General features: G+C 36.4%; 1 protein-coding gene and 1 long non-coding RNA gene across 2 annotated transcripts; one reads left to right on the top strand and one right to left on the bottom strand.

Annotated features, from left to right (window-relative positions):
- Positions 1-9,754: 9,754 nt before the first annotated feature.
- LOC119066809 lies at positions 9,755-18,035 on the bottom strand. The gene is made up of 3 exons (XR_005085798.1): positions 17,901-18,035; positions 12,629-12,631; positions 9,755-9,768 (listed from the first exon to the last, which is right to left on the bottom strand). It is a non-coding gene; the product is annotated as an uncharacterized LOC119066809 (long non-coding RNA).
- Positions 18,036-20,430: 2,395 nt separating this feature from the next.
- On the top strand, positions 20,431-22,119 carry LOC119066011 (SID1 transmembrane family member 1-like). The gene is made up of 5 exons (XM_037168229.1): positions 20,431-20,553; positions 20,673-20,831; positions 20,930-21,135; positions 21,860-21,992; positions 22,057-22,119. The coding sequence occupies exons 1-5, from the start codon at positions 20,431-20,433 to the stop codon at positions 22,117-22,119; spliced, it is 684 nt and encodes a 227-aa protein (XP_037024124.1).
- The last annotated feature ends 1,803 nt before the right edge of the window (positions 22,120-23,922 follow it).

Genomic DNA, 23,922 nt, shown 5'->3' with positions numbered 1-23,922 from the left:
TCCGAAGTAGATTCACAAATATTTGGATCACACGTTTTTTGTCGATCGTTGTAGAGCGATCGATGATTTTTCTGTCAAGTAATTGCTAGGCATTACTAGTATTTGAGTTTGAACACCTAGCAAAATCTGGCTCTTATTCTTTAAAAACAACGGAGAAAAATTCAAAATACCGGATTCGGCCGCTTTTTTATGCAGCTCTAAGTATACAATACCACTAAAAGCGTGGATTAAATAAGAATTCATATTCATTCTCCAAATAACACTAATTTTTCATTTTTCGCAGTATTGACTTGAAACGTTCAAGTAGTAAGCTTAATTTAAGAAACGATCTTCAAGTAAAAGTGCTTCGAGTGCGAATGACTAATGAAAGTGTAAAACAGGTATGGTCTATTGTCCGCACGGAGGACATAAAAATTTGATTTTCGTACTTAAACGCACTTATTTTCATAATATTTTGACATAAAATGTGAGTGCGTTTAAGACGAATTCGGCGATCGACCATACCTGTTCTCTACTTTCATTGCGAATGACAGCTGTCAAATAGAGTACTACTTTGTATGAAAAATGCCGAAATTTGTTTGATACACTGTCCCGTTTCAGTACCATAGGTTAAAACCAACCACTCATGCTTGAAGTGTATTGATATTGAACGACCTCATCATTATAGCGTAATCAACGTTTTTTCGCAATAAAATTTCTTTTCTTACTTTGAAATTTGACATTTTCATGAATCATTTTAAGGTGTGCCATATTGTGAAATTGTGAAGCTTCGAGACGATTTTATTTAGTTCAAATTGCGAATTTATTTTATTTATTTTTTAATAATGACATTCGTAAGAATTTATTTGTTAATTGCGTTTATTCAACAAAACTGGAATATCGAGCCGACTATTGCAGAGTTGATAACCTACAATAGTACTTTCAATAAATCCGATATATCTGCAGTGAGCAGAAATATTAAAAATCTTCATGTTCTGAACTTACCTACGAAGCTGGATGTTGATTCGGTAAGTGTTAATCTTATTAAAAATGGACAGTGGAAGAGAGATGACAATTTTTTTCCAGGCTATACGACTGAATACAACCACATTTGAAAATACCAAATGGGATTCAACGTCATGTCCCTTAGTGTTCACATTCACGCAGTCAAAAAGTACAAGGTCATGGGCTTTGCCTTTAGAACAAAATTTGAATTCGAGGAATCGGATGTACTTGTACAGTAGTGAATTCACGTTGTGTTTACAAAAAGAGTATTACAATATTGATGAGAGTTCAAAGTCTGGCAACATCGAATTTTTGGTATTTGTGTCAACATGTAGCTCAAGACTGGTTAACTATACTCTTGAATTTATATATCAAGAAGGGGGTTTTGTTTTCGAGTAAGATTTCAAATTTGCGACTGAGTTTTTTTTTCAACAAACTTTGTTGTTACAGCTCGAGTGAGAAAATTTCTGACGTCGAAATCAGCCCTGTCAATTTACACTTCTATCGGTATTCTTTCGGTCAGTCTCAAAACGAGAGCGTAGGACAATGATAATTTCAAAAATGATAAAGGACAAAATGATAATATGTCCCTTGAATGAAAATATGCAATACGATAATGCTAATGATCAACAGGAATAGTATGATTTTTATTTTAAATCTAGTAAGCTTTCATTCATTAAAAAAAAACAGTTGCCTTCGCGATACTTCATTCGCGAAAAATTTCTCATAAAGAGAAGACGGCAAACTGAATTGCAAATAAAAAAAATATTATCAATGTTTTTGGTGGTGGAAACAATAGAAAGTGGAGATCCCACAGTTACCGCCCTACAAACTTTATGGCTTAAAAATGGAAAATTGTACTGGCCACCAGAAAAAAAAGTTGATCGGAAAACCTTTGCAGCTCCTCAGGCAAATTGGATTAAATACGACAACAAATTGTTGAAAACTGGAATAGGTATTCAATTGTACAAATTTTTACCGTGGGGTTTTATGCAACATTTTTGTGTGATTCCTTACTGTTTTCTTTTTTTGAGTTGCGACACTTCAGTGTGGAACAAAACTAATTTATTTTATGTGTGGTACTTAACTGATAGACGAACAATTCATTTTGTTCGACTGATAATTACCTATGAAAACCGATCAGTCTGTGAAAGGAAAATGTTGGACGGTGATTCGAATTTTCCAGTCGATCAAAATGAATTTTTTGTCTACCAGTTTATAATATTCCAAAAAGTTTCATCCCATAAATAGACTTCGCGATTTAAATTGGTTTTGTTCAATTGTTCAAGCATTAGACTCATCAAAATGAGATTCCGGCCAGAATCGGCTCTCAGATAATTGTAAAGGATGCTAATGATAACCCAAAAAGGTCCCTCAATCTTCTATTTTATTTCTCTTATACGTTACTAGAGTTTTACGCTATGTAAAACTACGGTATAGTGTTGACATGTCTGAATATACTTTACTCCACATACGTGGACAAACTTCGCATGCCGCAGTGGCAATCTTTTATATTTTGCTACCAATTTTACACAGTGTGTTATCACCCTTTTACAGTGATAACATACACAAAGTTTAGTGAATTATAAATGGAAGTGTTTTGGATTTTGTCATGGTTTTTAGCCTGCAATTTTACTTTAGATTTGATTTTTATTTGTTATGTGCTGCGAATGAAATCACAATTCTTTCAGTATATATGAAGTTCGTGTATTTTATTGAAATGAGATTCTTAATTTTTATCGATTTAATTAACATAATCACGTTCATAAGAAAGAATCCATGACGTTATACCGTGACTAAAAGACGTAAACCAAATTATCTCGAATTCTATTCAACTTTTGTTAAAACATTTAGTCTTTTAAAATCGGTTAACTATCAAATGCGAGCAAAAATTTTAGAATTTTGCTTTTAAGAAAGTCCTCCGGATTGTGAGTTATTTCAAAACGTAATTTTGCTCATCACGGGACATGTCATGAAATACCACACAAATGCGCACAACACAAATCGTGACTCTCTTTAAGACAAGTAGACTTCGGTTTCCTCAGCTTTGTTGTTCAAAAAATCAAAGACGATCAATAACTTAAATGCAGTTAACGATTTTCTAAAAAGTAAAACTTAAATCTTTGTATCAAATAGCCAAACACACTGAACACCAAAACATTTTGCTGTCATTTCTCTTTATTGACTTTATTTAATGAAGACTTTAATCTACATGTCCATATAAACAGTTTAGGTGACTAATGTTTGTATGTGGGAGCTTTCAGTCTATAGGCCTTTAAGACCAAGGCCGCACAATGTGTACAGCTTTGTTTTGAAGGGAAAATTTGATTTCAACAAAGAACTTGTGGGAACTGTCAAACGCTTACACAAAAGAATTTCTCCTTGATTTGACACTCATCGCAAGTTTCAACAAAAGAACATTTCCCCGTAATAACAGTCTCTAGATTGACTGCATGTGTAGACAGACTAATGACCGCACTGAATTTATGATAAATGCTGCAAAAAACAATTCAATATTTCAGATTGATTTCCTCAAATATAAACATTTTTTGATTGCTGCAAATCATCGAATCGTAGGTCATTCGATGGTTCTGTTAGATTTATTGCACCAAAGCACTTCGAGCAAAAGTGATCATAGTGATCAGCTGCAGAAAGTACTCTATTTTACATGAAAATATTTTTACAGTGTCTTACAATTGTATGACACACTGTCAAGTTTTAGTACCCTATTTAGAGTAGCACTCATGCTTGTAATGGGTTGTTGGCACCCAAAATCGTCGAATTGAATTACATGCGATTGTCACTCGGTGGATTTGCTTACTAGTTGAAACAATATGACGTCCTAGGTACACCTCTTCCGAAAGTGCATCATTTCACATTATAATCCACAAACGCTTAACGAAGCCTCAGAGCTTTAAATTTAGAAATTTAAATTCGTTTAAATATTTTGTAGGTAAATAGTTAACAATTTCATAGTTAACAAAAATTTTCATTTTGAATCCAGAAACGTTTGAGGAAGCTTTGGAGCTCGAGGTTAAGTACTCAAAGCACCGAGACTCGAATTCCTTTGAGGAAGCTCGAGTTAAAAAGAAAGTCAAGCGAGAACATTCCAATGCACATGATTCGAAACAGGCACAAAGAAGAAGTAAATTTCATCGTCATTGTGGAGTAACAAAAAATCCACTTAAATCCGGTAATATTCAATTCCAAAAGAAAGATTATTCGATTGTAAAAATGTGTAAATTTACTAGTTTCAAACAATGGTACGAATAATCGTAATCTGATTGTAACGAATGCTACGAAATTTATTCAGAAAAACGGAAAAGAAAATTTTTTGAAGATGCCTCCATCTGCAACCATGACTTCATCTCACAATAAATCAACAGAAGGTTTTGCCTTTTAAAATATTTACGGTCCGTTAGCGTACAACCACACTTTTATTATAATAGATGAAGCTGTCGTCAGTGTCCTCCCCTTAAATGTTCCCGAAATTTCAATCGCTGATATTGCTCAAGAAACATTCAAAACAAATGCGAAGGACCACAATGCTCTTGATCCAATTTTGCCTGTAGCAAACAAAAAAGGTAGTCAGAGCCTCAATGTTTCCGAACCGGCTTTGGTTACAGCTATCAACAATGGATTCCCTGTAAATGTTCCTGTGAACCTTGCTTTTCCTCAAGAAACATTCAAAACAAACGAGCAAGCGCTTAATCTTTTCGGTCCAACTTTGCCTAAAGTAAACCAAGAGGGCAGTCAAAGTCTCATCGAATTCGATCCGATTTTGTCCAAATCAATTACCGATCAGTGCAATCTTGAAATCTTATCAGAGGAAGACATCCAGAAAATTTTTGACAGTCTACTGAATTTACAAAATCATAACTCCACTCTAAACGACGAGTGCAAAAACAGAGAAAATGAAGCTCCGAAAAATATTGTACACGGTAACAGCTCTTCTAAATATAGTCAATGTAGTCCGTAATGTTATGGTCCATATCTTATTTCTTTCAGTTGACCAAAATATGCAGACTGATGCTATCAACGGAATCGAAAACAAATGTAACACATTAATCTGATACGATTCGCGCTGAACACTGACTAAAATTTACATTATTAGCATACGATCATCTTTTGAAAGTAATATTGGAAATTCGCGACATTGAGCATAAAGAAAGAACTAATATGGAATCCCGAATTCACTCTCACATCGATATTTTGATGGAAAAAATTTCAAACATTCCAAATCATATCAATGATGGCAACAGAATTGCGATTAACTCAGTAAATTTTGCGGTATGACTTTCAAACGCTGCTTTTCATTGATCCTCTGTCTATCCATACGATATCTGACAAACTTCTACCCACAGGAAGTTGCACCAAAGGTACCAGTACCAATTAATCGCTCTATTTCGCCAAACATATCAAATCATCCTCCCGATATTCCATTGGTAATCTGAGAAACAGATTTAATTTTTTATTCTCCTAATTTGTGTCCTTCCTTATAGAAAACTCCGGAATTGTGTGGTGAGACATTGAAAATGTATTCAGCTGAAATTCATCAACCTGTTTTGCCTAAAACAGTTGACCCATACCGCACCGCAATTCATTGCGCTGTTGATTTGTCTAACATAGTCGAACCATGTCCCGCTGAAACTCATCGCCCTGTGGATTTGCAGGACACAGTGATTTCCGATTCGGAGTCTGACTCGGATGATGAATTTAACGTTGCTGTCACTGCTACCACCAATTCCGAGCAAGCTGATAATGATTCAGAATTCGAGTCTGATGCTGATTCGATTCCAGAAGCTGTTCCCACTAAGTCAGCGACAGAACCTGTACCAATCACATTGATACCCATGGGCGAAAAATATCGTGATTCCAAAAACTTCATGTACTCTAGAAACAATGTTGGGTCAAGTAGCTGCGTGTACTTGCGTTGCATGAATAATGTGAAATATAATTGTCCTGCACGAGCTATATTGAAGAATAGTGAAGCTGTTTTGACAATACCACACAGTCACAATGCCGAAAGGAAACACGTTGACAAGGCAAGATTTTACGAAAAGCTCACTGAAAATTGCAAATTAGATCCATTTGAAAAGCCTTTGAAACTTCATTTACGCACAAAAAAACAAATGGATGAATTAGTCGAGGATCCAGTCGATGCAGGTAATTTACCGAATTCAAAACAAACTCGCGGCTTCATCGACAGCAGAATAAAGGAGTACATGCCTCGTCTACCGAAGTCAATTGAAGAATTTGAAGAGATTATTAAGCAAGAAAAATATCGTGACCGTTTCTCTAATGCATTTGGTGGTCTTCCGTTTTATCGAGGCGTATGGGAATCTGTAAAGGGCGAGAAAAGTCTTGTGTATATTTCCGAAACGGTTCTGAACATAATCAACTCAGTTACAAACATCAATCTTTTTATGGATGGTACATACAGAGCGTTACCATATCACATGAAGTTTGGGCAGCTATATGTGATCAATTTCATTTACAAAGGTCATTGCTACCCATTGGCATACGTTTTTATGCAAAAGAGAACATTCACTGCCTACGACGCCATTTTTTCAAGACTGAAGTTACTCATGCCATCTGTTGAAATATCAGGAATAATGACGGATTATGAAGCGGCAGCAAGAAAGGCTCTGAGAATTAATTTCCCAGAAGCGACACTTTCAGGCTGTTTCTTTCACTATGTGCAGGCTGTGTTCAAATATGCAGACAAATTCAAACTACTGGATGATGTTAAGTTTAAGCTTGCTATTCAAAAAGTAGCAGCATTAGCTCTTCTGCCCAATGAGTTCATTTTGATTGGTTTTAACAACATCGACGAGCCATTTCAGAAGAAAAAATCTCAACGATGGACCAAATTCCGCAATTATTGGAAGCGGCAATGGCCAAATGCTAATATTTCTGTCTATTCTTTGCGTGATCGAACCAACAACTTTTCGGAAAGTTCCAACAAAACTTTAAACTATTTGCTTAAATATTCGAAATCGAATGTCTGGCAGCTGGTCGATACGCTTAAAGAAATAGAGAGAGAAAAAAGTGACGACATAAACAAAGCAAAGTTGGGTCAAATGAATGTTGTTAGAAAACGGCAAGACGTCATTCGACTGGATTCAAAGATTATGATGGCAACGAAATTGTTCGAGCAAACTCAAGATGTGGGAGCATTTCTAGAAAATGTGACTTATGACGAAGATTTATTGCTGTTTATAAAGGATCATGTCGATATAAAAGCGAACGTAGACGAGGATGACGAAAATATTATTCCCAATACGTTCAACACTGAATCGGACTTCCGACAAAAACATCCGAGAGAAGCTGCAGCACGTCCCAAGTAACTTTCTCTCTTTAAAATTATTTCTTCATAAATATTTTCTTGTTTTCCGTGTCAATTTTACTCTGTCCTTCTATCTCTTATTTATTCCAAATTCTTGTGATGTAAATTGTTTGTCAATTGTATTATCTGTGCACCAATATACATTTTGTGATGAATTGAACATAAATTTCTCTCAATCTTGGCAATGTTTTGAATTTGAGTCTAGGTTTCACCAATGCTAGTGACTAATTTCGTAGAGTGCTAATTAGCCAAAAGATCTTTGCGATAATTCTGTGGAAAGCTAATGGTAGTTTCGTGCGATTCAAAAGTCAATTAATAGCAGGTGTTCCACCAATTAACAATAATCTTGTGGAATGCTAAAGGAATTTTTAAAGAATGCTAGTAACACATGGTTGGCTGATAATTTCGTATGATGATAATGCTAATTCTGATAGTTTCTAATGCTAATTGGGAAGGATGCTAATGCTAACGCTAATTCTGATGGATGCTAATGCTAATTGGGAAAGATGCTAATTCTGATGGATACTAATGCTAATTCTGATGGATGCTAATGCTAATTCTGATGGATGCTAATGCTAATTCTGATAGATTCTAATGCTAATAGTGAAGGATGCTAATGCTAATCGGCAAAGCTTCTGGTCAGAATCTGCAGAGATTCCGGTCAGAATCTGCAGAGATTCCGGTCAGAATCTGCAGAGATTCCGGTCAGAATCTGCAGAGATTCCGGTCAGAATCTGCAGAGATTCCGGTCAGAATCTGCAGAGATTCCGGTCAGAATCTGCAGAGATTCCGGGCCGAATCTGTAGAGATTCCGGTCAGAATCTGCAGTGATTCCGGTCAGAATCTGCAGAGATTCCGGTCAGAATCTGCAGAGATTCCGGGTCGAATCTGTAGAGATTCCGGTCAGAATCGGCTGAAATTCCACTCAGCTAATTGTGAAGGATGCTAATGATAACCCTGTGGAATGTTAATTATATTTCCTAGGAACGCTAATTATCTTTATGGTTATAGTACCGACTTTATCATTTCAAAATGAAAATTATCATTTCGGTTATTATAGCTTCATGTACTCTTTCGCATTTTAAGAATTATCATTGTCGTACACACTCCTCAAAACGTGGTGGTTAAAGTGGATTCGGAAGATGAGATCTGCATGGTTGTTGCTTTACAATCACCTTGGGTGAGGTTTTACCTTGGTTTTAGTTATTTATTTATTTGGCGTATGGTGATTACACACTCAATTACAAAGTCATAGCGAAATCAAACAATTATTACTAAGACAAAAACTCACAACCAAAGATCACAAAAAAACGAGCGATCATTTTTATTCAACCTATCGTGGACATGAAATGTTTTTAGTGGTTTTTGTAGAGGGCGGCACCACGAGTAAGAATAACATAACAAGAAAATATTTCGATGGGAAAATTTTTAATTAAACAAGAAGCTTCGAAGACTGTTTGGACCCTACTGGTGACTTGTTTGATCACAAAAATATAGTAACTCTTTAGCGTGAGTTCTAATCTTTACAGCGATACCAATCATGACATTCATGACTACCGACAAACATCTTTTATGAAGCAAAGTCATTCAACTAGGTCGCAGCGAATTTTAAAGGCTGTTTCATACGTAGATTATGTTTATTTTCTCTTATAAAGTATTCGTAATTCCGGTCCATAATCATCACCTTTCCATGCATCCATTTAATGTCGTTTTGAAGGTATTTATTTCACAGTGCGCTTTTGATTATTTTTTTCGCACTTGGGCTTTTTCACCTTTTTTTCGCACGCTACAGAGCTTAGTACCTTTAAGAAAGACTAAATTTTATAAATAAAAACTTTGCACAAACCAGGATTTGAACACCCAACACCAAAATTCTTCCAAACACCAAGCAACGACCATAGCCATTCGGCTACAGAGTCACACAATTATTCAGAACGTATTGTTGAAGCGTACATACTAAGCATTGACTACTTGATTTTATTTAGCGCGTCTCTATACATCACATTGCAATGTGTATATAGTGCAGGTTGCTTGATTGTTCAAATGAATTCATGTTTGCATGTGAATGTTTGGTAGAAATTTTGGTAATATTTTGCATTGGAAAGGTGATTATGGCCCGAAATTGCGAAAAACGTTGTATCTACCACGGTAGGTATGCCGGTATTTTTTCGCACACGACGTCTTGTCGACCTCGGCTTCGCCTCGGATCGACAATCGACATCTAGTGCGAAAAAAAACCTTCATACCTACCTTGGTAGATAAATAACTATTACATAATTTAAGGGGTTAATAAAGGTCGAAAGAAGATTTTTCACTCGAAATAGGTTTTTTTATAAATCGCACCCATAATTAAATTGCACTATCTCGAGTCAAAAATTAACAAACCTTCCTTTTGTTTCGTTTGTAGTTACTCCAATAGCCATTCTAAGCTAATTCTACAACATTATAATTGTTTCCACTGAAAAATGAGACATTATACGTAGGTCTAACAACAAAGATTATATCAGAATGAAATACAAACTCATCCTTCGACCTTTTATTAATCTTTTAAAATATGTAAATTAACTAAAAATACTTTTTGACAGAAAATAAAAGTAAGCCTCTAAAATTCACATCGACCTAGTTGAATGACTTTCCTTCATAAAAGATGTTTGTTGGTAGTCATGAATGTCATGATTGGTATCGCTGTAAAGCTTAGACCTCAGGCTAAAGAGTTACTATATGTTGGGAATTCTGCGTTTCTATATTCTACGAATGAAAACGACCTCAAATTGGGGATGTTGTCCCCGCGAACTGTTCGCTAATAATGACTTTATTTTTTCTTATTTTACACAAATCTTGCCCGTGTGCACTTCGATTCGGTTTATCATGGCCCTACGTTAGTGAAGGGCCGTGACGCAAGTCCGTTCACACTGAAAAATTTGACAAAAATTTTTCCGCAGGACTGAGGATCATGGCCCTACGTTAATGAAGGGCCGTGACGCAAGTCCGTTCACACTGAAAAATTTTACAAAAATTTTTCCGCAGGACTGAGGATCATGGCCCTACGTTAGTGAAGGGCCGTGACGCAAGTCCGTTCACACTGAAAAATTTTACAAAAATTTTTCCGCAGGACTGAGGATCATGGCCCTACGTTAGTGAAGGGCCGTGACGCAAGTCCGTTCACACTGAAAAATTTTACAAAAATTTTTCCGCAGGACTGAGGAACATATATACACGAACTTTTTGACTTTTCCCCCTTTGCTCCTACTACCCCTAAAGTATTTTATTCGCAATCTGGGCGTCCATACGAGTTCAACGAGCTATCACACGCCTCATAAGGTTAAGATTTGGCCGAGATATTACATTTCAAAACTTGGAAATTTGCAGAAATTTGTATGAAGAAATTAATTTTCATACATTTTGAAATTGATGAATTTTACCAACCTTTGTTACTTTGTTACTTTGTTACAACGAAACTTTTGAATTTACCGGTGAATTTGGCTGAAATTTTCAGGGTATGTTAAGGACGTAATTCTAAGAAACTAATTTGAAGGAATTTTTATAAAAGCTTATAATTTCGGAGCTATGAGCGTGTTAACCTATTGAGCTATGAGACCTATAACTCGGAAAATATGGCAGATAGAAAGTTCGTTTAAAAGACAAATTTATAGAGTTTCAGATTTCATTTGACACGTGTTTCATGGTTTTCCTAAAAAGTCGTCTATTTGGGAGCTATGAGCGTTTTAAGTGCGAGCTATGTCAGCCATAACTTGGAAAATACTGCAGATAGAAACCTCGTGTAAAAGACAAAGTTATAGAGTTTTAGATTCTAGTCGATACGTGTTTCATGGTTTTCCTAAAAAGTCGTCTATTTGGGAGCTATGAGCGTTTTAAGTGCTAGCTATGTCAGCCATAACTCGGAAAATACTGCAGATAGAAACCTCGTGTAAAAGACAAAGTTATAGAGTTTTAGATTCTAGTCGATACGTGTTTCATGGTTTTCCTAAAAAGTCGACTATTTGGGAGCTATGAGCGTTTTAAGTGCGTCAAATTTTCGATTTTCGTCAAATTTTCTATTTTTATCAAAGAGATCAAAGAGAAAGTTATACAATTATGTAAGAAGAATATTTTCGTTCAAACTGCACAATATGATTGTCTATTATCTGCGACCAAATTCTAAAAAAGCACAACTTACAAAAGAGCTGATATCGCCCAAAACCACTTACAGTGGAGGTGTGACGCAAGTCCTGTTATCCACTTACAAAAGAACTGATATCGGTGTAGGTGACGCTTACAGGTTCGACACGCAAAAAGGTATGCGTCACAAATGGCAGCTGATGAGGAAAGTACGCGAAAGTTTTATCAACAAAAATTTACCAGAAAAATTTTAGGAAGAAAATTATAATAAAAAAGTTTGCGTCACAAGTGGCAGATGTTGAGGAAGGAAAATTTTAAAAATTGTGAAATATATTCCTAAAAATGGAATTCAAACGGAAGAAAGCCGAATCATCTGCCACTTTTTGACGCAATCTTTTTTATTATAATTTTATATGCGTATGATATTCCTCAATCACAATGCAAGCAAGATGCCCACTTTCATCTGTTTGTCACAATCTCCTCAATAAGTGCTGCTGAACTGCGCATAACAGAGTCATTAGTTCTTAGATGTTGAAACTTTCTCGATTGTTCATTGCAGACTCTAATCATGTTGCGATTATTCCGATTGCTCGATCTATTATGATAAATTTCGAGGCTTCTTGAAAGAATATTTACTGCCTGTGTCCAATCCACACTCCGGTGAGTTGACTCCGGCCACATCCCCAGTAAATATCTTACCTCTACTCTTTACCAAGTTTGATCAGCTAAGTTTCTCTTAATGCCGCCAATATCGTTACCTTCCAATCAGCATGTTGACGTAGTCCACAATTTGTTGTAAGCCTTCAACAAGTAGTGTTGCCGTCCACAACTAAATTGCTACACTAGTTGGTGCTTGCAATTACGTTTGTACTCGACTCATTCAAGTACCAGTGGCATTTTGCCTTCTGTCACTCAGACGCATTGTCTGCAGTTTTCCTTTACTCAAACCTGTCACTCCGAGAAATTTCCAAGTTGTTCACACTTAAATTACAGATACTCATAATCAATTTCACGATACATAAACGAGCTCAACAAAAATTACAAAAAAAACCGCTGTAAAATGAGTATGAACGATTTCCATTTCTCCGAAGCTACCTGCCATATTAGAATCCCTCATATCCCTCAAAAAACTACGTGCGCTCCACGAATAACGGCACGGCCTTAGCTTACTCAGACTCCCTCCAACGTAATCGACGTCATCAACTCAATTCAAAAACGTCCCAAAGTCACTTACCTAGTCGAAAATGAACATTCAACGAGCTGCCGAACTACACCGTGCAATGAATGCTGCATGTCAGAGCTGTATTCGAATATTGTAGCCATGTCCATTCGAAACTTACAGCTTGTAAACATAGACTGGTTTCATCACTGTTCCAGCGTTTGCAACGACAGCTGAAAACGAAAACTGGATTCTTACGAGTACCATCTACAAGTATGTCAACCAACTGTTGGCCATACAACAACAAACTGATTGCTTATTCTACGACTGGATTGTACGGCCAGCTTTGAATTTCTCCATATACTAACAGTGCTCGAAGCGTGTGAAGCCAATTATTTTCAGCCAGAATTGAATCAACTTATCGATCGTGTGGAGTCAGGTGTCACCGTTTATCATTGTCCAATTCATTACACATCCGTCCACTGTAGACTACAAGCTTTGCCCTCGAGTACAAATTTCACTTTACTCGGAACAATATCAGCAAAAGCATTGGCCTTTTGGGCTCCACCTTGGCCTGAGTGTTCACTGAACACGACCATTAACCAACGTCAACCACTACCACTGTATTTAAGTAAACGACTGGTTGTATGTTCAACTACTGGATTTCTGTGAACCAACGCCTGGTTTTGAGCTTTCGTTTCATCTTTCGTTTTCTACTGCTGTTGATACTTAACTAAACCGATTCACCAACGGTTTCCTTAATGAGTTATCATGAAGCACTTCTACATGTATTGACTTTTCTTTCGACGCTTGAATGACCGCACACAAATAAATTCACTGATTTTTCGTAGCGTTTCCACCAAAGGATTACTTCCTTTTGTTTTTTCAGGCTGCGCCACTTGTTGGGAATTCTGCGTTTCTATATTCTACGAATGAAAACGATCTCAAATTGGGGATGTTGTCCCCGCGAACTGTTCGCTAATAATGACTTTATTTTTCCTTATTTTACACAAATCTTGCCGGTGTGCACTTCGATTCGGTTTATTCATATAGCACACTTGATCGTTGATGAATACATGAGTTATAACTAGGATCCAGTGTTTTTCGAGACCATAATACGTAACACTATATTTTTGTGATCAAACAAGTCACTAATAGGGTCCAAACAGTCTTCAAAGCTTACCGCAGGTCCCAAAAAAATGAAAAATCGATCTAATTAAAAAATTTCCCATCGAAATATTTTCTTGTTATGTTATTCTTACTCGTGGTGCCGCCCTCTACAAAAACCACTAAAAACATTTCATGTCCAAGAGAGGTCGAATAAAAAAAAATCAAGCTCACCTAGGCCTATTGCCTATTGCGCCCGTAAACGTATTTAAAGTTCTGGGCGAAGCAACATTTTTGCGCAACGGAACATCATCCCTTTTCACGATTTTCCGGTACAGTGTCATCAGTTTTTGCTGGCTCCTAATGGCTGGTGGTTCGATTGCGGATATCGCTGGTAACCATTTCAATGGATTCGATTTGACGGTTCGGATGATTAGCCTCATCGATTTGTTCAGTTCGATGTCGATTTTGTGTGAACAGCAGTATTCTGCGCATGAGAGGTTTTAGTTATTATTGGTGTATACTATGCATAAGGTCATGCTGTGGTATGTGAACTAGTGATTTTAAAGATGTGTTGTCTCTTGGTGATAATGACGGTTGTGTGAACTATACTAGTTAAGATTTAGATAAGGATTGAGATTGACAAGATGTATGCATTTATAATTAATATTTTGTATATTTCAGTGTCACCCACTAAACACGAATAGCTTGTCGAAGGTAGAGTCTGGCGTAGAGACACCTTTTAATGTTTACTCGCAGCAAATGACTAAGCTTGCAGTGATACCTGTTTCGGTCCGTACTCTATATGCCAACATGACAAAATGTGTTCAAGGAAAATAAATTACATTTTCTTACAGAATTCGGACCTTAAGAACGAATTCTTTGTTGGGTTTAAGGTCTTGGATAATGATCACAGCTGTAAAAGTTATCGAGGAATGGTACTCGATGATTGGACTCCTATTGAAGCAATACGTCCGGAATCTGCGCAAAGAATAAAGCGTATTAATATCCAGTTTATTCCTGAGCATTCTAGTGATGATTCTGTTGTTCGTCTTTTATCTCCTCTGATGTACGTGCTAATTATTCTCTGCTTTACAATAATTGTATACAAAACTTTCAAACCCTTAGAGAACTCCGACAGCAAGTAAGTATTTTGACAAAACTAAAGTGAATAGAATTAAGTAGAATTTTTTTAAATTTGTAATTTACTGCGAAGCGTAAGTGCGCTTCAGAATTTGATTTTTCTGTGAATAAGCATATAACAATGTATTGTAATAGTAGGTTACATTGGATGCTACGGAAGTGCACTGTTACATGTATGTTAAAAAAAGGTAGGTCCTATTGGCAGGCGCCTGCCAATAGCCAGATATTATTATAATGACTATTGGCAGGCGCCTGCCAATAGTCAAAATATTATTAAAATGACTATTGGCAGGCGCCTGCCAATAGTGAAAGTATTATTAAAGTGACTATTGGCAGGCGCCTGCCAATAGCGAGATATTATTATAATGACTATTGGCAGGCGCCTGCGAATAGTCCAGAATATTAAAATACACTATTCGCAGGCGGAGAGGTGTAGCATGTCGAGAATATTAGATTAGTTGGCGCCGCGCCAACTAATCTAATATTCTCGACATGCTACACCTCTCCGCCTGCGAATAGTGTATTTTAATATTCTGGACTATTCAAATTTACAGCTCAATAATTTCTGATATTTCTCAGCAATCTATATGTTAATTAGCTTTTGAGAATTGCATAGAAAAGTTTATTAAATAAATTTTCTCCAGATGTAATCGCCTATTCTATGAAATGATGTGGACATTACAAAAAGGTAGCAAACAGATAATGACAATCAGCTAACCTTGTTGTTTAAATACACACTTGTGAGTTCGTCTCGTAACACAAAATTGGTACTTCATGTAGTGTATGACTTTCGCAGCACCCAATGTAATATACTATTTGTACTAGATTAATGAAGACGACACAGCATATGCTGTGATCAGTTTAGAGATGACCCATTGGAACCTTGAATTTTTCTGCTAGTACTTTTTGTCTATGTATCGCTTTCGCGTTATTCGTCATCTCATCATATTATAAAGTGACTATTCGCACAATGTATGTACATACGAATAGCCTCTTCTTCGCTATTCGCACATTCTGAGGAAGTGACCTTTGGTCAAGGTCCAACAAAATGACGAAATGAGGCGTATTTCGTCAAAGGATAAATTCAGTAAAAAAACGAACACCTTCATCATTCAATTTGTAGAAGGATGAATTCAGTTGATCAATAAGAATACAGAAACCTTCCTTATTCAAGTTGAAAAAGTATGAATTCAGTACCAAACTCATTCTGTACACAGTTTGTAAACGGATGAGTAAATTTGGAACAAACCAAACTCTTACCTTTTACAGTTAGTAGAAGGATGAATTCAGTTGAAACAAATCGAACTCTTTCGTTACACAGTTTGTAGGAGAATTAAAAACCAAACTCTTTATTGACACTGTGTGTAGAAGGATGGATTCAGTAGAAACAAGCCAAACTCCTTCCTCACACAAATTGTAGAAGGATGGATTCAGTTGGAACAAATCAAACTCGTTCCTCACACAGTTTGTAGGAGAATGAAAAAAACCAAACTCTTTATTTACACTGTTTGTAGAAGGATGAATTCAGTAGGAACAAACCGAACTCCTTCCTCGCACAAATTGTAGAGGGACGAATTTAGTAGGAACAAAGCAAACTCCTTCCTCACACAAATTGTAGAAGGATGAATTCGGTAGGAACAAACCAAAGTCCTTCCTTACACAGTTTGTAGAAGGATGAATTCAGTTGGAAGTTGGAACAAACCGAACAACACCTTTACTCAGTATGTAGAGAAATGAATTCGGTAGGAACAAACAAAACTCTTTCATTGTAAAGTTTGTAGAACGATGAATTCTGTAGGAACAAACCAAAATCTTTACTCCTACAAATTGTAGAAATGAATTTAGTTGTATCAGACTAAACTTCTCCCTCACACAATCTGTAGAAGGATTAAGTAGGAACAAAACACATGCCTGAACCATATGATTCATAAAAGGTTAATATAACTGACTATTTGATCTAATTAATATTCTGTTATAAAGTCGTTAATAATATTTGGTTTCGAAAGCTCTAGAATACGTAATGCGAATAGCATTTTCCTTTTTAAATTATCGTCTGTGCCAATAGTCAAAATTCTATAAGAAAAACTATTGATAGGCGCCTGCCAATAGTCATTTTAATAAAATTTTCACTATTGGCAGGCGCCTGCCAATAGTAATTTTAATAATATTTTGGCTATTGGCAGGCGCCTGCCAATAGTCATTTTAATAATATTTTGGCTATTGGCAGGCGCCTGCCAATAGTCATTTTAATCAAAGTGACTATTGGCAGGCGCCTGCCAATAGTCATATTAATAATATTTTCACTATTGGCAGGCGCCTGCCAATAGTCACTTCGTTAAAAAAAAAGTTCGAAAACATGAAATCTACAAAAAAAACAATGAAATTGAATTTAGAGTTGTGTTTAAATTGTGGGCTCACAGTTCTTAAGAGACTCCGAGCGTTCAGTTTATACACACTACTAACAGAAGAAAAATTGCCCATATTTATGTACATAAGTCCAAGACTGTACACTTCTCGTCGCGTTGATGATGTGGTGATTTTTTTTTACATGTAAAATCATCGGACGTGGTGTGTTCCCGCGTATCTAATAAAATGGCAATCTGCGTGAACTGTCCAAGTTTACAGCCTTGCATAAATCTGCCAGATTAAGGCATAACCACATAAACTCACGTCACGAATACTTAATTTGGACCTTATTTATCACGAATTTGGTTTCACATTTAGTAAATTACTTGATTTCGACAATAGGGTGTAGCGGTTTTACAAAATGTGTTAGTTCTTTTGAGGCTCAGCCGGAAATCCACTCAGCTGGTCCATCTGATCATTTTATGGAAGAAATTTTTTTTTCAAACTTTGATTTTGTGCTGCCGCCAGATCGATTTTTGAAAATTTCGTCGTTTTCGGTCCACGTCACATATATAGATTTGTTTCGGTGGGCTCAGTGTACATAAAAAGTTGAGTCAACATGGTAATCTAATCTCCAGGCTTCACAGATTATCTTATAAAAGAGATCAAGTCTAAAAAATATTTTTTGAGTACAACATTAAATACATTAAAATTTGAAAATGTAACGAGACGTAGCTACTGGCTCTAGAACTTGTCAACAGTACGTAAATTAGCTTAGAAAACGCTTAAAATTGAAGGTTTCGCATTGTCAGAACCTGGGAATACATTTTAAGCTAAAAAATTATTGATTTGAGGTAATTCGACTTTCGCCACCAAGATTCCATGTACCAAAAACACAACTTTTTGTCAGATAAATATCAAATTTAGGTGTCCCAATTCAAATCAGATGTTGTGTTTGACTCACCGGGGTCCATTTAGCATATTTAAAGTTTAATTTACATTTTTGCACATTTTCATCAAATTGTGTGGCGAGATTAAAGTCTCAAAATCACCATCGGGGAACTTTGACAATCAGTCATGAACTCAAAAAATATTTTTTAGACTTGATCTTTTTTGTAAAATAATCTGTGAAGCCTGGAGATCAGATTACCATGTTGACTCAACTTTTTATGTACACTGAACCCACCGTAAAAAATCGATATATGTGACGTGGACCGAAAACGACGAAATTTTCAAAAATCGATCTGGCGGCAGCACAAAATCAAAGTTTGAAATTTTTTTTTCTTCCATAAAATGATCAGATGGACCAGCTGAGTGGATTTCCGGCTGAGCCTTAAAAGAACTAACACATTTTGTAAAACCGCTACACCCTATTCGACAATGATTTTTCACATATAATTTACTTGTGCAAGGCAAAACTAAATTTCACGATAGGTACACTTTCTGGTAATTCAACAACAGTGACGCAGCTATGTAAACAAATTACACTATTTATTCGCGATTTTCATGCACTTTAGAGGGCGTCGCAAAATGACTATGCACACGTAGCGGAAGAAAGTGCAACATACTTATGTCCGATATTTGAAATCTTCATGTAAAATTACAATTTTCAAATCGAATTTCTTGAATGAAAACTACATCTAATTTTATAAAATCATATATTTGTTTTCACAATATGTGTATGGTGCGATGTTCAAATTTCTATTGTCATTAACTATAACCACAATGATATTAAGAATAATCACCAACGTTTCAATCGAATGAAACGAGATGGCCACATAGTATTTGGTCTGTATCAAAACTGAAGACTTGGAAGCTCTTAAAATGATCTAGTAGGATTAGGATTAGGATAAAGTGGGTGAGACTCGAGAGTCTCTGCACCTAGGCCTCTAATGGGCCTGTTGTGCAACCCACAGGATTTGTTAATATCTCTTAGTACTGTTCATGTAGCCAAGGACGTATTTTGGGTGTATGCTACGTATGGAGCTATATTGAATGGTAAAATTGCCCAGAACTTTTTTGCGATTCATTATGAAGGCTGGACACACGCAGAGGAAGTGTTCTGCAGTTTCATTGTCTCCGCACCTATCGCAATCTGGTGAGTCTCTTAGCAGTTTAAGGTGATAGTTTAGTGAACATAGTGACCTGTTAGGACATCCGTTAATCTTTTTAGACTTATCCTGTTGAGGGAGAGGAAGTAGTTTGCGAATCTTGGGCAGATGGTTATACAGTTTCTTGCTTGCCTCGCTACTTGTGTATTCTCCCAACCGTTCTTGAATGCTTTTACTTTCCAGTGGTTTATGTGAGAGTAAAGCGTTGAGAGAGGAACTGGAATGCCCGGTTCGGGTCCAAACAACGGAGTACTCGACGCCGATCTCGCAAGCTCATCCGCTATTTCATTACCTATGAAGCCCTTGTGGCCCGGGATCCAAGTAAGACAGACCTGACAGTTATTGGCCAGTGAGTTAAGTGCATCTCTGCATTCTAAAGCTAAAGAGGATGAGAATCTGTAATTGGCCAGAGACTTGATTGCCACTTGGCTATCAATGAAAATATTTATTTGCCTACTGAAATAGTTATTAGTCATTATCTCTGAGCAACTACCGATGATCTAGTAACACTGTTGCTAGTGTTTTTTAATTTAATTCGATGAATAACTTCAAAAATCCCGAAATTACCCTACATATAGTGAATTACTTCCGTGGGGGGTAGACATACATGTAATAGTGAACTTCCGGTTGAAGCTAGCAATAAAAAAAAAATTAAAACGCAATCTGATATGAGAATATTGTCAATTAACGTATAAACCAGGTATGGTCTGTCCATAAAACCAGACGAAATTGCGATCTCTCCTGTTTCATCCTTGGACAGACTCATTTTTTGTTTAAATTTCACCAAATCTATCGAGTTCAACAAATGCATTTAACGTAACCTCACTCGCTGAAAATTTGAAATTTTTTCCGCAATGAAAGTATACTCTATAGGTATGGTCTAATGTCAAAATTTTTTTGGAGCGGAGGAAATAGCGATTTTATATCAACAAACTCACATTTCAATGAAAATCGTTTGATATAAGTTTGACGCTTTTAATTTTGAATTTTGAAGCGCTCCTACGGCGTCAATTAGTGGTGGAGAAAGTACCGAGTTACTTGTTGATAACGATGTAGAACAAGTAGATGCTAACAGCGTCGAATCGATAAAACGGACAACCCGCTTTTGTAGCATGAAAGAGTTAATAAGTAGTGATACAGTGCAAAAGTCTTTGGATAGAATATATTTACTTATTGGCTCAATCGGTATATTCTACTGCATCCCTACTATTCAGCTCCTGTACACGTACCATAAGGTAAATAGTTTGTGCTACGATTAAATTCATTTATTCATGACAGCGATTACTGTGATCTGGGGTAATCAAGGGTATATGTTGATTGCACGAAGCATTTATAGTTTCGATTTATTTTCCAGATTAGCGAATTCACTGGCGAAACGGACCTGTGTTATCGAAACTACTTGTGTTCCCATCGCTTGATGGGCTGGGATGATTTCAATCACATATATTCCAACATAGTTTACGTTATACTTGCATTTGCGTTTTGTATATTTGTCATAGACTACCAGCAAAAAGTAGAAAAGCCGGGAGCTAATACGGAAACTCGCGTAAGTATACTACCAACGTTTGTAGTACTTTCTTAAACATCTGTGTACCATTTTTGAAATTGTAGCAAGGCTTAGGAAATGGAGTTGTGCATCAGTTCGGAATATTCTATGCTCTAGGTGTATCCATCGGTTTAGAAGGAATTTTTAGCGCGCTGTATCACGTTTGTCCCACAGCATTGCACTTCCAATATGACACTTCTTTTATGTTGATCCTTTCTATCCTGACCACCATCAAGATATATCAGTTTAGACATCCAGATCCGTTATGCTCGTAAGTATACATAGCTGTTGCAGAAATATTTAACGTTGGAGTACGGAAATATCTACCGTTTTTAATCGTTATGTATCTATAGTAACAGCATCCTTGGCCTACTAGCACTAATTTCCTTTATGAATGTGGGCGGAATTATTGCAAATAATGAGAAGATCTACGAGCTTTTCTTCATTGTTCTACACCTCTTCTTGCTCGGGTTTGTGTCTGTGTACCTTTATTACGTTGGTACTGAAGAATATGCAGGTAAGACACATCTTTTTCCGATGAATTTCTAAATTCACCTAATTGTGTAATGTGTGTTTCAGGAGGTGAACGCATGACGGATGTTAGTCTTTTTAAAAAATGCGATATTTTGAATGAGTTACGCGGGGTTTGCTTTGCTTGTAAAAAACCCAAGAATATGGAAAGGCTATGTCTCATAGGACCATTGGTTACATTCAATGTAGTCATTGATATTGTACAGATGATACGGAACGGCAGTTTTCCCACGTACCTCATCTACGTTTTTGCTGGAAATATGATGATCTATTTCATATTTTATTTCATCAAGAAAGTAAGCGAAAATCATGAATAATTATAATCACCACTATTTCTAACCTAAGTACAATCCTAAAATTCTTTAGATCTACCATGACGAAGTAAATACGAAGTTTATACAACCTTGTATCTACTTGATTCTTTCACTTGTGCTGGGAGTTCTGGGTGTTTTGTGCTTTGGTAGGCACAAATACGACACGAATCTATCTCCTGCAGAATCCCGTGCAAAGAATGCGCCTTGTATTGTGAAAGGATTTTACGACACCCATGACTTGTGGCATTTTCTATCTGCTGGCGCGATTTTCTTTTTTTATATGGTGAGTTTACCATGCCTATGAGAGTGATAGCAAATTTTAAGTTTTATCTGCATACCTTTTGCAGGCACTCCTAACTTTGGACGACGGAATTTTGCATAAGAGACGGGAAGAGATAGTTGGTTTTTAACACGTTTAGGCTGCGAAGCGGAATTTTAAACGAATTTTATCGTGGTTTTTTGATTAGGATTATGACAGCAGTCTTTTTTGCCATGTGTTTCAACGTTTAATTTGTAATTTCGTACAGAAACAAAATAAAATTGATGAAGCTTAATGAAGTTGCCAAAGTTGAAACGAAAAGTGGCGTGACTACAAAAGTGTAAAAAAGTGAAAGCAATAATGAGAGAAAAAGTTGTTGTTTTGGTGCTCTATCTGGTGAGAGAATGTGACGTTTTTGGTCTGCCTGAATGAAAACTCTTTAGGACAAATACTTAACCACTCACACCACAAACACTTCAGAGAGGATTTTCGAAAACTTTTCTTTTTTGGATATTATACATCGTTTCCGCGAGTTGCAAACCCGAACGAAGCGAAAGTGCTTAAAACCAACCGTTCCACGGTTCATGCAAAGTAGGGGGGTCCAGAATCGTATGGGAAAATAAAAGTTTCGAGAAAGTTGGCGGACCCCGGGGAAAACGAACCTATATGACCCACTGATAAAAAATATATATGGGGCCGATGCGATCCGAGTTGGTTTATGGGTCGCGCAATGACGAAATATGTGAAAAACCACGAAAATGAGGGTTAATGAAAAATTGAACGTAACTAACAGATGCTGAGGTCACTTCTTAAGGTGAGTTGGATTATTTCACTTCAGAATAATCCAAAGAGACCGATTTAATGATTTGTAAGTGCATTCGCAGCTCCCAAGTCAGTCATAGATTCGTAATCTGTTCACTCAGTCTTTGGGTTCTTCCAAAACATTTATGGGATGTGCATCGGATATATTCATGTCTAACGAGAGCTTATGGCATAAGCTTTCATTGCAAAAAGAAATTTTTTCGAAAACAATTTTTTGAAGCTATATAGAAATCGATTTTGGTGCAAAAATGTCAGGGTCGTGAACTCAGGCAATTTTCAAATGACTGTTACGTCAAGACACCAACTTGAAACTTATTGTGTGTGGGCTCGTTAGAAAGCCACTGTCATTACCTTTACAACGACACCTAACACTTAATTTAAATAGTGACCTCGCCTGACTTTGTATTACTTGGAAATTATATGTCGATTTTTGTCTATATCGATATTGTTAGGTGTGCCCAGACGATATAAAAATTCCAAAAAGTGGAACCAACGCATTTTTGTTGCTTTTGCATCTAATCTAAGTTGTCTGGACCAAAAAAGTTTGATATTGTCGTTAAAAAAAATTTCTCATACAAAGTAATGGAAAAAATGTATGGAAAATTTCAGTGTTTTTTCACACATTTCGTCCTTGAGCGACCCATAAACCAACTCGGATCGCATCGGCCCCATATAAAATTTTTATCAGGAGGCCATAAAGGTTTATTTTCCCAGGGGTCCGCCAACTTCCTCGACACTTTTATTTTTTGGACCCCCCTAATGCAAAGGCACCAAATTTCGAGAAAAAGTTTGTAATTTGGTCCCAAGGCATGAAAAATTACAATTGAAAATCACGAGAAGTACAGAAAAGCGTAATCAAGTTTCAGTCGAAATTTTCTTCAGCTGATTTTCCTGTACACCGTAAGTGTATTGAGCACTCTCAAAAGAACAAACTGACCAATTAAAATGAAAAATCATATATTTGAATGTGTGTGACCAAAGCACCTAGTAGGGTAATAGAAAAATATAAAGTAGTACTGCGAATATTTCCATACCTTTTTTTTCATAATGTCATTGCAAAATTACCATTAAGGCTGCTAATGGTATTATTGGTATCAAAAAACTACTCTATTTGACGTGTAAAACCCTCTAT

Source organism: Bradysia coprophila, chromosome IV (genome assembly GCF_014529535.1).
Source record: "Bradysia coprophila strain Holo2 chromosome IV, BU_Bcop_v1, whole genome shotgun sequence".
Lineage (NCBI taxonomy): Eukaryota > Metazoa > Arthropoda > Insecta > Diptera > Sciaridae > Bradysia > Bradysia coprophila.
This window is presented reverse-complemented; position numbering and strand designations above follow the sequence as displayed.